The 17069-nt window shown below is 38.0% G+C and overlaps 2 protein-coding genes and 1 non-coding gene across 3 annotated transcripts; 2 read left to right on the top strand and 1 right to left on the bottom strand.

Annotated features, from left to right (window-relative positions):
• Positions 1-2213: 2213 nt before the first annotated feature.
• trnae-cuc (transfer RNA glutamic acid (anticodon CUC)) lies at positions 2214-2285 on the bottom strand. Its single transcript has one exon. It is a non-coding gene; the product is annotated as a tRNA-Glu (tRNA).
• A 505-nt stretch (positions 2286-2790) lies between these two features.
• Positions 2791-9325, top strand: ice1 (KIAA0947-like (H. sapiens)). The gene is made up of 20 exons (XM_055164202.1): positions 2791-2996; positions 3151-3209; positions 3416-3527; positions 3615-3691; positions 3782-3819; positions 3936-4018; positions 4098-4174; positions 4290-4327; positions 4410-4492; positions 4572-4608; positions 4686-4742; positions 4834-4902; positions 5001-5335; positions 5456-7594; positions 7691-7865; positions 7974-8134; positions 8202-8392; positions 8474-8574; positions 8666-8764; positions 8850-9325. Exons 1-20 carry the CDS (start codon positions 2907-2909, stop codon positions 9029-9031), a joined length of 4203 nt encoding a protein of 1400 aa, XP_055020177.1. The 5' UTR covers positions 2791-2906; the 3' UTR covers positions 9032-9325.
• Positions 9326-9875: 550 nt separating this feature from the next.
• On the top strand, positions 9876-16568 carry LOC110171704 (terminal nucleotidyltransferase 4A-like). Its single transcript, XM_020937467.2, has 12 exons — positions 9876-10773; positions 10951-11074; positions 11627-11673; positions 11812-11932; positions 12442-12549; positions 12614-12742; positions 12955-13168; positions 13258-13384; positions 13466-13569; positions 13643-13824; positions 13909-14049; positions 14300-16568. Exons 1-12 carry the CDS (start codon positions 10082-10084, stop codon positions 14723-14725), a joined length of 2415 nt encoding a protein of 804 aa, XP_020793126.1. The 5' UTR covers positions 9876-10081; the 3' UTR covers positions 14726-16568.
• The last annotated feature ends 501 nt before the right edge of the window (positions 16569-17069 follow it).

Here is a 17069-nt window from a genome sequence, read left to right as displayed (position 1 = left end):
TCCATTTCTGGACAACATAAAATGCACTGTTGTGACAAAGGATTCAAAGAAGTGCATGTGAAAAAATGTGAGATGTAGAAAAGACTGATTATCAGACTTCATGGTGCTTGTATTGTGTTGTATGTGTTATATGTATGTGTGAAATTAATGTGAAATCAACATTTCAGGAAGAACCGTCTCATGAATTGTGTGACTTATGTACAGTATTTTTTTTATTTATTGGCTTTGAAATACAACTGTTATGTTACACAGTATGAATGCCTTTTCTTACTCCAAATGTTATGTTTTGTATTTGATGTACCTGTACAACATGTTTCAGTTTAAAATGCACATAGACTGGTTAACATGAAAACCAACTAAAGCAATTTGTAAGATGCTGCAGTTTGAAAGAGACCAGGGATTCATTCAAGCAAAGGTGTAATTAGCTATTGAAATCCATTTTATTCACATCATGGAACCACAGATCAAGTACCTACTGGTAAATTTTACAGGCCCACCTTTATATTACCATTGTGTATGTTTAGGAATAATAAAATCTTCACATTTAAACCTTTTGCAGTTTACTAAATGATTGTTCTTTTTGACTTTTTTGTGTTTCTTCTGAAATAATGAATTCATTATTCATTCTGAAAGAACAAATGCTCCCAATTTTGCTCTTTGCACATAACATTGCATAACATAGCAACAGTTAAACTACATGCATGTCATACTAATATTCAGTTATATTTAGCCTACTTTAGCAACTTTTTTAGGAAAATTGTAGTTCTGTTCTCATACACCATACTTTTATTCCAAATTAAATCAAATTTAGCACCACTACACACTGCTCTTGCTTTGGTAAATGTTTTTGTTATGCTTACCATTGAAAATAAGTGGAGAAGTAACAAAAACTTTATGCGGATTACTTTAAATTTTGTGGGGTTCTTTTTTTTTTTTTTTTTTTTTTTATTTGCATGGCTTCAGATAGGATTTTGTTTTGATCACTATTGTGATTGATTTTCTTTTTGAAAATACAAGATTTAAGCATTTCAATGTCTTTGTCCTGTCAATAAATTAGATCTTAAATCTAGCTATAGCTACTCATAACATTTACTAGAAATGTGTTTTTTCCAAATACTTTTTAACTGCCAGGAACCTGCTATTTCAACACCTTTATGGCTTATAGAACAGAGAAGTAATTTTTCAACACGTTAAGGAGATACACAAATGCCCCTCAAAAAATCACCATAATCCTCTGCCATTGCTTTGTTGCCCTTGGAGAACACATTGGTAGAGTTTAGTAAACAGGCCACCACAGGCTATAGTGAGGATGATGGAGAGTGTGAGGGAGCCAGGGTGGAAAGGAAGCAATGAATGCAGACAGAAAATGTTTTTGTCAGGTCAGTGTCAGTTACCTTGGCTATATGTAGCCTATTAAATTATTTTTTCATTATTATTTAGTATTACTCTTAATATAATCGTATATAGGCATTGGCTGATGCAAAACAAAAGCCCTGTGTGATAAGTGAAGATGAGAACACTTCCTGCAACATTCAAGAGTCTGGGGGACTGTCAAAGACAAGAAGGTGTCACTGTAATGGCCCCTCACCTGAACTGTACACAACTATGTTATCTTGAACCAAATCAGTTTCAAAGGACATGGGTCTTTCAGCCTTCAGGCTATAGTCAGATATAATCTCTCCATCAGAGTGCATCTACATGCCATGTACAACCTTTATGCAACAAAGATGTAAAATCAGTCCTGTAGCCTACTTCTGGTTAGGACAATTAAAAAACTCATATTGTAAAATGTACACTTGCCAGCCATTGAATGATCTAAGCAATTAGGCTTATTTTAGTGGTAATTTAAGTACAGTGCAACCAAAACAAAACTAAACAAACACTGAGATAAACTTAGAATTAGACTTAGACAATGCAAAGAAACCATCAAGTCTGCCATTGATGATAATGTGACCTGATAGGCGCATGCATTTATATTATGTTATGTGTTGCTTTGAGCCTAAAAGTATATCGACCAATGACAGCTGGGCAGTTTTTTGTACAACAGCGCCACCTTTTGCCGAATATGTAAATTTGTTTTACATTTTTTTCCCCTTCCTACTGGCACGCCGACTACTGATAAAACGCAGAGAGAAATTTATGTATTCAAACCAACTTTTTGACATTCAAACTACAAGAGCATTGAGCAAAAGAAAAAAGAAGACAAAAACTAGTTCCCTGACCGGGAATCGAACCCGGGCCGCGGCGGTGAGAGCGCCGAATCCTAACCACTAGACCACCAGGGAAAGTTACGCATTGACTCAAACATGCAGAAATTAAACTTTTATACAAACTGTTATGGTGAAAAAAAACCATTCAGTCTATGGTAAAAAAAAAAAAAAAAACTAAGCCAAACTAAGAAAAAAACCTATGATTTATCTATCTAATCTATCTGTGTCTGTGTGTGTGTGTGTGTGTGTGTGTGTGTGTGTGTGTGTGTGTGTGTGTGTGTGTGTGTGCGTGCGTGCGTGCGTGCGTGCGTGCGTGCGTGCGTGATGCCATGATGCAGCGAGCAAACGCCTTCATGTAAAGAAGTGCTGTAAATAACTGCGCCAGATGAGAAACACTATACTAACATTCTGCACTTCATAAAACATGTAAAATATAATATTATCAATATCAGAATTTCACAAAAAATTATGAAAACTTCAATGCTAGTTGTTTCTTTATAATTTCTTCTTGTGAAAGCAAGAAAGAGTTGACAGGCATCTTTGAGACACCATTTCCAGGGTCCTTTATCGGGTCCTCGGTAAACGTGGGATTCGCGAAAAATGTGATGTTTTGATCTGAGCAGTCTGGAATTTACACATCATATAATTTGTTCTGTAATTATCTAGTGGATTTTGTTTCTTTTGAATTTTATTACCATGATGCCAGGGGACAACCAATCCAAAATGGTGGCAATCGCAGCGGATGCAACGGTTGGAAACTGTCAAAACTGCTCTGTCCTGCACCAGGTCTGAATCAGTACAATTATTGCTACAGTTATCAAGTTATATTTACCTAACTTATTTGTTGTTTTAATGTGTCTTTTAGCATACCAGGGTGCTGCATATTTCGACTCCTACAACTCCTGTAATATTAAACAAACTTTTTTTATATATATTTTAGAGCCTTAACGAGTATGTATCGTCCTTTCTGGCACTGAAACAAAAGATCACCATCACCGAGTAAGTGGTTAACGTTAACTGTTACAATGTTTAACTTGTTACAATAAAAAAAAGTATGATATAAATGACTGATTTAGCTAATTACAATCTGTACATAAATGGCATTGCTATAACTGCATTTTCCAAAGCTCCCGAAAGGTGGCGAATTGTACGTAATTTTGCAATAACAACTTTAACGCACGTCTACTGTGTTTTTATAATACTAGTGATACCTTGAGACTTCAACAACAAATCAAGGAACTGCAAGGTAGACTGGCATCTCTTGAAAAAAAGACTGCAGATTATGAATCCCTTCAAGTTGAGTTGCAAGAGAAAAGGGTATGACTGTGTTCAGAAGAAGTAACGTTATGGCACAAATTCTGAATGCCCAGACATCGTAATTCAACATCTTGTTTGTAATTTCAGGATGCCTTGAAAGTTTATGAACAGATGCCTGAAGAGATGGAAAAAGTTAAACAGGAAAATGCAGAGATTAACTCAGAGTAAGATACCTGTAATTATTTCCCCCATGATTAATATGTTATTATCAATCTATTACTGTGTATTTTATGGTCTTTGTGTACGTTTTATAGGAATGAGAAGCTTAAGAGTGAAATAAAAAACGTTAAGGGTAAGATTCTGATTTATTTTCGGTCTCCGTGATATGCTTTCTTATTTTAATATTGCAAAGCAGGTAATAAGTTTATTTAATAATACTTTTTTTTTTGTTTATTTTTGTTTTTTCAGAATTTATAGAAGCAAGGACTCTTGAAAATGCTCAACTCAGGCGGGAAAAGGCTGAAGTTGAAAACAGTTTGCTAAATACACAGGTGAATTACCTATTTTTAACTTGTTAAATATATGGTTGGTCAGTTATTATTATTATTATTATTACTGTGTTTGCTTCAGGCATCATTGAAGAAAGTCCAAGTTCAAGCAGATAAAGTTGAACAACTAATAAAAGACAATGCTGAGACCATGAGCGTGTAAGTAGTCACCACATATACATCGAATGTTTTAAATCCATTGTCTTTGTTCGGTTATACTACATTTGAAATAGTGTTTAATATGTATCAACTAATAATTTGATATCATCTGCAGTAAAGAAAACCTTGAAATAAAAGTGAAACAACTTGAAGGTTGGTGCTTTATTTTAAATATGATGAAGCAAATTGTTTTTTCATGACCTGCGATGACTTTAAATGTGTGTCCTGTTTTTAGATTCTGTTTTCAAACAAAATAACTGTATAAGCCAACTATCACAAGACAAACGTCTGCTTGAGCAAAATATTAATGATTTACAGGTACAGTGTTTTGTTTTTTTTCTTGACTGATGTTTTTAACTGTTTTGATTTTTTTTTAAATGTGTCAATGTGTCCACAGAAAAGAATATTAAAGCTTGAAAGAGAAAGGAGTAAAGGTAAGAAAATTATCACTAAAACAAATACATTTAAATGTGTATGTGCCACTTACAGTGTGAATCTTCTATATCTGCAGAATATAAGAACTCATACACTCAAGCAAATGTGCCAGAGGAGCCTAAAGTTGACAAAGGTACGCAACTCACTTTGTCAAGTTCAACTTGTTAATGTTGTTATTGTTTTTTCCTCTGTAATTTAAACATTTGCAAAAACTTTGTATTTAGAAAAATTCCGTGTACTTCTAAACAATTTGTGGGCCTGTGTGGAACCAGGTCAAAACTTGGACATCACTGGTGAGTATGCAGTCATGATGTATCCTATTGTTATTCTATTATTCAATACTAAAGCAGTTCAAATGAATCTTCAGTTATCTTATATATATATTTTTCAGGGTCTCTATGCAGACGTTTGCCCTCTTCTCCACAACACAATAAACCATTTAGTCAATCAAGCTGCCCCACTCACTCTCTTAAAAAACAAGTCATCCCCTCTCCTGACAAAGCCAAATACACAAAGTTAAAAACATCTCCTTACTTACACAGAGTAAGTGATCGACAAGAATGTCCACCATGCACAAATACCAGGCCGCAGACATCAAAAACACAAGAGAGGTCACCAAGAAAACAAAAATCTGAAGAGTTGCCTGTGAACAGCAGTATATCATTAGAAGAGATAATGGAATTATTTAAACCTTTGTTTCCTTGTTTATCTCCAATACCAGATATGGTAAGAATACACTCTGTATGCTGAGAATATTTTATTGCATAATGATAATTTGGATTCTTATAATTATGATGTATGTTTACTAAAGTTATATATAATTGTTGGATTGTTCTTGCATATCAGGATACATCAGTGGAGCCTATGGATGTGACCGATGGAAAGGATTTAGATGACTCTAAACCATCAGTTCCACTTAAGCAAGAGTTTCCCTTTCCAGATTCACCAACGTCATCAATTAACAAATGCCCTATTCTAGAGGAAACATTTGAAGATGTGGAATTACCTCTGGTCGATGAATTATCCGAGGTCGATGCATTATCCGAGGTTGATGAATTATCCGAGGTCGATGAATTATTCGAGGTCGATGCAGTCGAAGCACAAGAAAATGAAGCCGCAAGCAACACTGAAGAAATGTTGCAGCAGAGTAAAGCCACTGTAACAGGATCAGCCACCCTTTCCTCTCCCAATCCATATTCTTTTAATGTTGGAGTTGAGAACAATATTTCAGATAAGGACATGCCAGTAAGCAACAGTGACTCAGAGAAAACAATAATCTCTGAACACGCTGAGTTGGAAGACATGCTGGATACTTCAGATATGACTTCTTTTGATAATGAAGAAAAAACTTTGAAAGAAGACACTTTGCCAGTCCCTGAAGAATGCTCAGATGGACCACTAGGCAATTCCACTGAGTGCAATTCTTCTAGTCAAGATTTGGAGACAGAAACTGATATTAATGTCACTGCCACAGCAGACAGTGTTTCAAATATAAATGTAGAAGTGGAGAATGAAGACACATCTACATGTTTAAATAACGAGGACCACTTCCCAGCATCTGGTGATGCTAAGCTGCCACAAGATAACTCTGGTGCAGGACCTCAGGATAATGTTGAAAATAATGGATCAAACAAAGACAAAGCAGAAGATCTCTGTTTAGAGGAAGGAACAGTGGATCAAACAGTTTCTCAAATAGAAACTGATACATCTACAAATCTTCAAGAACCTCATAATGTCACCACTCTTACTCCTCTCACTTCAAATGATGACCCAAAATCAGAGAGCCACGAAGAAACAGGTGATCAAAGCTGTTCTGTTGTGAAAGAAAATAACACTATAAATTCGGAATGTTTGAAAACCTCATGTAGTCTTTGTGAGCAGCTCGCACCCTCATGTTTTGCACCCGCCTCAAAACTGCAGAAGGTCAAAAACAAACCTAAAACCATAAAAGCTGATGTCAGTACAATTTGCAATGTAGAAACCCCATCAATCCCTAATAAAGATGGACATGAAAAAAATGGTTCTGCCAAAAATGAACATAAATCATTAACCAAAATTCAAGCTACAGATGTTATCAGTAAAGAAATACCTCAGAATGTAGCAGCACAATCTCTACCACCTCCAGCATTTATTGGCCAAGTTCTTACTGAAATGGGCCCTCCGCTACCTCCTGTCCTGACCCCTGTTACCACACCTCCCAAGACAAGTAAACAACCAAGAAATGCCATAGGGAAATTGTCTTTCCCTTCACCCATGGACACTTCTAACTCCAGCTCTAACACTCCAGTTGAAGCTTGCATTACTCCTGATGGGCAAACATGTGTTAACAGTCCACTTCGCCAAAATGTCCCCTCATCCCCTCTTCAGTTTGGTTCAGCCACACCAAAACATGCTGTTCCTGTTCCAGGTCGTCTGCCATCAGCCGCAGTGAGCTCCTCCCCCTCTGCTTCCTGTAGTCCATCTCAGGATAACTCCATGAGGATTCTTGATACAATGTACCCAGAGATGTCTGCACGAGCACGAACTTTAAGTATACTGAAAGGCAATGTCAATCTAAATCTTTGCTCACCAGACAGTGGGACATTACCAATACCAGCAGAAAATCACTCAAGCTTTAAAACCATAAACTCTTCATCAACAGCCTTCACCAAAACTGAGAGCAGAGGGGCGAAAAGGGCTTTGAATTTACCACATCTTAAAAACAAAATTCTTCGACTAGATAGCCCTGTAACAACTCTTTGTTCTAAACAGCTGCCCTCAAATAATGACAAAGTCACATTGTTAGAACAGGATAAGCATGAAACATCCAGTGAAGAAGGGACTTCACCTCCACAGACAAAGGCTTTGTTACAGAAACTTGAAAACCAGTGTTTTGATCTGCTGCCTGTGGTTCAAAGCCACTTATTTGTTGGAAATCTGCCTAAGAAACCAGTTCTAAGAGATCAAGAGAAAGAAGTCATATCTGTGATATGTACCAGCAATACGGTAAGCGTGTTTTATTTTTCAGAATAAGCTATAAAACTATTTGTGCATGGCAGTCAACAATGCAATACAAATGTTCTCCAAATTGTACTTTACTAGCCCCCAGCAGATATTATGATGCCAGCCATTGAGCAGGAAATAAAAATGATGCACAGAAATCCACAGCTCAACACGAATCACCTTCAAGCCTTATGCAGAGTTTACATCGGCATTTGTCGCCAGAGTAAAGACTGGGAAAGGGCCCAAATCTTCGCTTACAATATTCTCTTTGCAGGTTTGTATATTCCACTGCATACACTAGGACAATGAGTCTTGAGTCACCTAATTAGAAAAAAAATATTAAGTGTGTTTTTGTATTTTTTTCCCTGTGATTTTTTTTTAGACTATCCAGATGCAGCCAAAATGATTTTATTCATGGTTTCCACGTGGCCCAGTGTTTTCTCATACAATAGTTTGTTGTGTCAGGCAATACATGCAGTCACCAAATTTAAAACACCCAATGCGCTTCTGAAATGCATGTCTGCCTATCTTGGCTGGGATAAGGTAAGATTTTGTGTAAACTAATTGACAAACAAAAAAATGTTTAACATGGTTATTCTCCTCTTTGCAGAAACCTCCATGTGACATTGACACAGTAATTTCACAAACTCTGTCTGAGATCCGGTCTGGATCAATGCTGTCATTTGTAGAACATGATAGATATGGCATTGACCTGGGGCCGGATGCTTGGCAACACATTTTTACTGTTCAGCTCCTGTGTACAAACAAAGATTGGAAATGGACTTATGAAAATGTTTTGAGGTTTGCATATAATGACACTTAATTTAATAAACACCATACAATAAAACCAAGATAAATTCTTAATGTTGATTTGGTTGACAGTAAAGAGTTGTGGCCCCTGATGAACAATTGGGTGACGCAGTCCAGAAACCAGCAAATGCCCATTTCTGACATTACAGTTGCCACTGTCCTTAGACTCATTGGTATGTCTTTTTAAAATCTTTATTAAGTTGTACTTGCATATGTTAGGTGGTATGTGATTTATTTTTATTATTTTTCTTGTCTTCTAAACAGGACGACTTGGTCAGATTGGAATCAAACAGAAATGTGTTTCTTCTGTGATGACTGTTGCTAACGTCATCAACACGTTTGGAAGGCATGGGAAGTCTGAAGGTAGGACATATTTCAACTTAAAAATAAGTTGATTGATCCAGTGATCTAAACAAATATGCTTTAACATACCTAATATAATTTACAGGTGTTCCTTGGGAGGTTCAGTTAGCTGCAGTCTACTGCATTTATGACTTGTCTCCTTGCAATCCCAAACATGCCCTTGAAGCCCTCGCTGGGTGGAGAGAACAAATATCTCAGAGAGTTCCTCCTGGAATCACCAGCTGCATTAACCAAATGGCTTCAGTGTGTCGACAGGTCAAATCTTGATATCTACAGATGTATACCTGCACTGGTGAAACACTAACATCCAAACAGTTACATTGAGTCTTGTATAAAATTATTATTATTGCACTTTTTTTTTATTTGTGCACCACATTTTTAGATTGTAAAGTAATTTTATCAGTCAATTTACTTGAATATTTCTAGTTTAAACTTTGTATATATAACTTGGATGTGTAAATAGGCTACGTATAATTGTTTTGTAAAGATTAAAAAAGACGTCAAAGAAAAATGTAAAATTCAAGAAATCGTTTATTAAAGGTGTATTTTCTGAAACATCAATTACGTAGCCTGTTTTCAACTATTCTAAAATACACTTTTTAGAAAGGTTTAGACATTTATACATGTGTAAACATTTAGTACATTAAATACATTTTGTAACCAACATTCAGCTATTTATCGACAAATGCCTCATGTCTGGATGATATGACACCTACGGGTGTTTCAAGACAAGACTAGAGAGAAAAAACTCCATTATATAGCATACCTTTCACCCATTGACCGTATTTATTCACTTTCGCTTAACGGGCTTAGCGAGAGCTTTCCGCACAAGATCTTCAAAATAAAAGATAAAAAAACGCACTCGAGAAAATGATGCATGTTTATTCGTCATCTACAATAGAACATGAAAGATGATCGTGAATGGTAGATTTATTCATGAAAACGTAGGTGCGTGTGAGTTAAATACTGTCGTAATTTACTAAAAAATATATTGCTGCGTAGATTTTCCGGTCGGTGTTATGGTTGGTTTGTAAAGTTTGTGACTTGACCAATGTGAAGTCGCTGAGGGGTGTGTTCCAAGATTTAAATCCCTGAGACATGCGCAGAGACCAGTCCGTGCTTTGGGTGCGCCATATTGGCTGGCTTACATGGGGAGTGGAGTTGGACAAGCCGCTTAAAAATCCGAAGCAGTTTCCAGACATGGAGCACGTTAAGGGTAACAAAAAACTACGCTAGCTACGATTGTTTCGTTACCTTGAATACAACGTGCCAAATTTACTTGCCATTGTGTTGTAAGTGGTTGTCTTGTGAAGTCCAATGGATCCCAGGACCTCTTGGTTACAGCAGGAGCATAAGCGTCCTGCCAATCCCCTGTGGATGCACATTTGGGAAAACTCTCAGGGATACGGGGCGAACTCCGGTAACGACAACCACCTTCATCATCAATGCAACATCGTGACTCAAAACGCTTACAACTCCCCGGACTTCAATGGCGAGTATTGCAAAAATGAAACCGCGACTTCGGAAGTAGTATTTGGAAAACTGTCGAAACGAGACAGTAGCGCGGAGCGGGGAAGTGTCCGGAGGAAAGGCTCGTTGTCGCCGTCCTCCTCCTCCCTGGACTCAGAGGCCGAGAGCTCCTCGCCCTCCGGCTCCTCTTTGCAAATAGACAATTTGAACGCTACAGATGATGCCAGTCATTTTTTACACTACGACGAACATGAGCTGAACGAGAACAATCTCAGACGCCCCCCTCCGCTTTTCCATACCGTTCAGCAACACTGTCGCAGCATGCAACAATCTGCCGGCCACACCCCCACCGGGATGAAAAATCAACATGGAAGCAAGCATCATCACCAGTCCCATTCAAACGGCCGCAGGAAGCACTTGAACAGAGCAAACACTTTTCACGGCATCCATCCGCTCCTGACATATGGCTGCAATGGACACCACGGTGATTCCTCCAGTAGCCTGTGGAAAACACGACGTTACAGCCCAGGCATCAATGGGTAAGCATCACTTGCACCAGCAGCACACGTGAAGCACCTTGAGGGCGCCTAAATCAGTCCCAGGTGTAACTAGCTCTTCATTTTGTGTTCTGGTAAGAGCTTTTCAGAGCCTATGTGCCATGTTATGGCACATCTGGGATAACCTTTACCTTGTTGTGATTCTACTTCTGTTTACAGCCTCCATGAAGAAATAATGGACTTTTTCAACTTCATGTCACCACGGCCTGAGGAGGAGGCCATGAGGAGGGATGTTGTCAACAGAATAGAGAGTGTCATCAAAGATTTGTGGCCTTCATCCAAAGTAAGGATACTGCACTGAATTCATCCTGTTAAAGTTGCCATTTCTATATTAAATCTTAAAAAAATTCTCAATGAAATTTCAAAAAGAATCTTTCCTCCACTACAAATTAACCTATGAGTATGTTTTATTGACTGTTTTTTTCAATGTTCTAAAGCCATTCATCCTGTGTGCTGCACATCCAATCAGTTCTGTACACATAAGTCCTCATGTTACATTACATCTGTCACGGATGGATTAACGCACAAAACTGCACTGGTTCTCATAGCATTTATTGTCAGTGTTCCCAGATTATGCTGTAGAAATATTTGACATTCGTGGTAGTGAATTTTTTTTCTTCTTGAGGGTCATGTGTGCTAAAATGTCTCAGGACAAATGGCCATTTTTGTCCTGCTTAAGACTTTCCTTGTCCTCTTTTTATATACATTTTTTTAATTGCAAGTCTCTTCTGTTTGTTTTTTTTTTTTTTGTTATTGGTGTTATCTCTGTTATCTTGTGTATGCCCAAGACAAATTTCCCTCACTAAAGTTTAACTTGACTTGACTTACTCTGCAGGTGGAGATATTTGGCAGCTTTAGCACCGGACTTTATCTTCCAACAAGGTAACTACTGTTGTCTTCTGGAGATTTAGCTGGTATGAAATGTTTGCCGCTTACTACTTCTCTATTAGAAATGATTGTATAATGTGCATAGTAAATTTCTCATTTGAGATTACAAAACTGTTGTTTTTTTTTCTCTAGTGACATTGACCTCGTAGTCTTTGGAAAGTGGGACCACCCCCCACTGCAGGAACTGGAACAAGCCCTGAAACAACACAATGTCGCTGGCCCTTACTCCATCAAGGTTCTTGACAAGGCTTCTGTAAGTTTACATCTTAACACAGTTGTATTTGACTGACTGACATTTACTCAATTGACTAGTTTAATAAAATTATCATGTTAACTTGTGCAATTATACAAAAAGATGCATTAAATATGAATGAACTCACATTAATTACATGTTCTGTTTTGGCCAAACATGCTCTGATTAGTTCTTTAAAAAGGGATGCAGTGATATAACCTGGCTCCGTAAGGAAATAAACTTTATGTTTGAGCACATGTTTTACAAACTACTACAGAACACAGGAAGACTCCAGACTATCTCTAGCATCTTCAACCATAAAGCCATACCAGCAAGCAACTGTGAAGGGCCTTGACCCCAAAAACTGTTTGATCATGTTCATTTACCTGAAACCAATGACCATAGTTTCATTATGTCTAGACTTGTGGACTGCTTTCCAAGATAATGTGCATAAAAGTTGGTTTGCAGTTGGATCAATCAAACTTTAAAGGTATAAAACAATTGAAAGCACTAATTGTAACATTTTTCAGGTTCCAATCATCAAGCTTACTGACCATGAAACTGAGGTGAAAGTCGATATAAGCTTCAATGTTGAGACTGCTGTAAAAGCGGCTCAGTTCATAAAGAGCTATCTTAAAGTAAGTCACAAAATGTAAAATGATTGTTGGCCCTCCATTTCTTTACATGTCATTTTTCTTTCAGAAATACCCAGTTCTTCCACCTCTCATCTTTGTCCTGAAGCAGTTTCTATTGCAAAGGGATCTAAATGAAGTATTCACAGGAGGCATCAGCTCTTACAGCCTGATACTAATGGCCATCAGTTTTCTACAGGTAATGAGCATTTTTGTAACAGAAATCTCAGATGTATTTATATTATGAACGATTACTCTAGTGTCCTTGCATTCTGGGATAGCTAATGTGGTCCTTCTTAAACCAAAATTTGTCAATTTTTGGTCTGCTATGAGATGAGGTGAAGATTTTCTGAACATCAATCTTGATGTTCAGAAAATTTTATTTCTCCATGTTTTCTGACTATTTTATAGCTTCACCCTCGAATTGACACACGGCGTTCTAATATCAATCTGGGAATCCTGCTTATTGAGTTCTTCCAGCTGTATGGTCATGATTTCAACTACATGAAGACTGGTATAAGAGTGAAGAATGGAGGAGCCTATTTGTGCAAGGAAGAAATGCTTAAAACTATGGGCAGTGGGAATCGGCCCTCAATGCTCTGCATTGAAGATCCCGTTCAACCAGGTTGGACGATTATCTATGTAATTTCCTTGCATTTGCAAAAAAATTATATGCACAATGACAAATTTCATAACGTATAGACCTGTCTACAGGAAATGATGTCGGGAGAAGTTCATATGGTGTCCTTCAGGTCAAGCAAGTGTTTGACTTTGCCTACATGGTGTTGACTCATGGAGTTTCTCCATTAGCACGTGCTTATCCAAACAGAGAATATGAAGGGTATGTTTATGAGGGTTGTTAAAATGTATCTTAGTATTTAAGTTAAATGCTGAAGATTTATTTATTTATTTTTAACCCCAGTACCCTGGGACGCATCATCAAGGTCAGCCCTGAAGTACTGGCCTATAGAGAGTGGACAATCAAGAAGTGGGGAGCAAAGCAGTATGTTAAACAAGAGAGCCATGGTAAGCTGACTAGTGTTCAGCACTCAACATCATTTGTTTTTGGAGTTATTAAAATTTAATTTTTCACTTGCAGTTGACATAGAAACTTGTGAGCAGGACCTTGCAAGGCTCATGTTGGTTTCTATGGATGACCAAAGGGACACTTCTTCTCCACTGAGTGCTAACTCCTCATCACCCTCTCCAGTCTTCCTCCCGAGCCCCCATCATTCTTCCTCATCCTCTGCATGTTCTCTGTCCTCTTCAGGAAGTGATGCTGTAAGTGGCATGTTTAACATTGTCTGCTTAAACCAAATTTGACATTGACATTGGAATAATAAAAAAATGTATTGCCTGTTTTAGGAGTCTGATTCGCCTCCAAGCACTACTCCTGCGATCCACCCGCTTCACCCACTCACACTGGCCTCTGTCCACTCAGTTATCCAGATGGCCACGGACCTAAGAACTACACTTCCACCTGGCTTTATTCCTAGTGCACCTCAGGTGGGTTTGTTTTTGTAATATATTTTTGTACATAGATTTTAAAAGCAGATTTTTAGCCTTTGCAAACTTACTTCCATCTGCAGCCCTTATAGGGAAGTGAATGTGTGTGCTTGCGCGTGTGTGCGTGCGTGTGTGCGTGCGTGCGTGCGCGCGCAGACACTTTCTACTTCTTTAATTACTTGTATAGATTCTCACATTTTAGTAGTTCTGAGCAGCTGTCTGTTTGACTCAATGACTCTATTATTTCTAGGTTCAGATGCCCCTTCCTGAAGGCTTGAACATCCCCTCAATATCAGAGTGCCAATTCTACCATGATCCTCCTATTAGTGTGGTGCACCGCCACGCGTCACAAGCTGCACAGATGTCCCCACACACGCTGTCACCTCTGCCCAGCCCCATTCACCAGCTCCAGCACCATCATCTGGGAGGGCACCACTACCCCATTAGATCCAATTCAGTTGGGTCTATTGAGCCACATGCTTTCAGCTTTAAGCACAACCAAGTCAGCAGTCTCCAAGGCCAACATCCACCTCCAGGTAATTTCAGTCCAATCCGTTTTGGTCCACAAACTCACAACTCTGCACCAGTTTTTCGAAACCAGCAGCAACAGTGCAACAAGAACACCTGGCGCCGCAGAAAGAGGGAAAACCTTCAAACACTGAACCAGAGTAGATGAGCCTAAGCTACATGATTCATCCAACATGTTTTTAAAATCTCAACCAAGCCTGCCGTGACACTCATTGATGAGTAGTTGTCATTAGTACATTATTTGAGACAGGCTTTGAAACATCCACAGTGAGTTGCCCAGAAGATTGAAATCAATTCAGGTTGGATCCATCTAAACGAACTGAATTATTTTTGCCTTATCCTTTGCAAAGGACCCACTGAAATGGGCACACACATGTGAATGGGGACAAAATGACAGGATATGGCAACCTAAGGGAAGTTCTTCAAATGAGATGCACACCAGCACTGTCTTAAGTTTATTTATGGTTTTTATGGCCTAGATCAACTCTATGATCATTGCCATGTAGTGTCTCTGGGGAGTTTTATCAAGAGCTATTTGACTTGAAAAGTCTGTAGCATCGTCATGTGCCATAAAATGAACAGGTTCTCAGCCTCATCTTGTCTCATTGATGTTTGTACATCTAACTGGGTCTACAGCAGTTAGGCTCTGAATGGAAAACTTCTGTGTTCTTGTTCCAGCTATGACCATCTGCAAATGGTCTCCTGGGGCGGAAGTAAAGCACTAACTTAAATACCTATGCAGCAAAATGCTGACTTTGGTGTGATGGCACAAAATGGACCTTGTCTCAAGTGCTTAAACTGTGATTACCTGTTTTGAATGTACCAAGTGTTATTTTTGTATGTGGTTGTTCATGTTTTTGTCACAAAGGGAAATTTTCTGTTCACATTGGCACTATTTTGTTTTGTACAAAGTTATTTGCATTCAGGTGCAATAACAACTTTTTATGTTTTTATTTAATTTATTTCACTTTTTACTTTCTGGGGATTTCCCCACTTTTTGTTTTATTTCTAGACATCCAACAGTGCAATAGATGGATTTAAGGGCCTTGAAGGAATGACTGTATATTCAGCTTTTGGACTGAGGGTGGAGCTATTACAGCATGTGTAATGTGCCAAATACCCTCTGGTCCCATCCTCCTGTTTATTTACCACAGTGTTGTCATCACTTGAATTTTTTTTTTTTTTCTTTTTTGCCTGTCCAATATTTTTGCAACACCTGTTAACACCAATACTAATATTGGCGTTTGGATTGATGCCCTCATTGAGGGTGCACTCTTTGAGCTGTGTTTACATGCCATGACATAACAGTTGGTGCTACCTATTACCAGCAAAGTGCTTTTTTGCCTTTTTGTACTTAATTCTGTTAAAGCAACAGCTTGACTGCCTCCTTTTTAAATGACCAAACTATGCCCTTGTCCAGATTTTTTCCTCACTGCCAATTTTACCCCTTGCCCCTTGCTAGCATTTTTTTTTTTTTTTTTTTTTTTTTTTCACACATCTTCCAGGTGTAAAACTCAAGAGGTTGGCCTAATTGCTTTAGCATCATGTCACCTTGAATTTCACTTAAAGCAGACACTTTCAAAGGTCAATATAATTTTGGGGGCTCCCCTGTATTTAAAGTATTTAAGACAAGGTTCCAAAGCTGCACAGTTTGCACAGCAATCCATACAGAACTTGAGCTTGGGACAATACAAAGTTATTCTGGCAAAGATGTAAAATATCAGTCTTTAACGTAAGGTTGACTAATGGCTTGCATTTCAATGTCTGTGGTCATGACTTGATACATTAGCATTATCCTTTTTTCTGTGCAGCTTTTTATCTCCTCATAGAGGATAATTGCTTTTTTTTTTTTTTTTTGCCAAGAACCAAATCCCTTGCTCATATTTGTGTCAATAAGAATGGGTTGTAATGTGTAAATACTTGATATAGATGTGTACCTTGTTTTTTATGTAAAATTTTCTATTTTTTTAATAAACATTTTAAAAGTCTAATCTGATTTGAGTACATTTTATTTGGCACCAGCTTTCAGTGTACAGGCAGCAGAATTATATGATAAACCTTGTTGATCTGTGTATTTAATATGTTGCCCTTATCTTAAACACCAATGATATTCCAAATCCATTTACAGTTATCACCCTGCAATTAACTGCAGATAATACATTGAATTTATTCAAAGTGTTTTGATTTAGTTTAAATGTTTGTTTATTATTCCACTGTTGGATTTGCTGCTGAACTTTAATGTTAGAGCAATGCAATTTGCCTACGATGGAGCCAGTCTATGAATGGGACTTCTGCTAGCCTCACCGGAAAAGCTGTGTGTGCCGCGTGGGGGCGCTATTGTATCATTATAGTCCCCTAATGGTTCAGATGGAAAAGGTAAATGAGGGATTAGAGACTGTTCTTTTGAGGGGTGGGCAAGGTTGAAGGTTAAAGGTTGGGAGCTTTGTCGTTTTAATTCATTATGAGAGAAAAACGAGTGTCTTTTTTTCGGA

Source organism: Boleophthalmus pectinirostris, unplaced genomic scaffold (assembly GCF_026225935.1).
Source record: "Boleophthalmus pectinirostris isolate CB_2022bp ecotype Guang Dong unplaced genomic scaffold, ASM2622593v1 HiC_scaffold_6, whole genome shotgun sequence".
Taxonomy (NCBI): domain Eukaryota; kingdom Metazoa; phylum Chordata; class Actinopteri; order Gobiiformes; family Gobiidae; genus Boleophthalmus; species Boleophthalmus pectinirostris.
The sequence above is the reverse complement of the archived record's forward strand: the minus strand, read 5'-3'. Positions and strand labels throughout refer to the sequence as shown.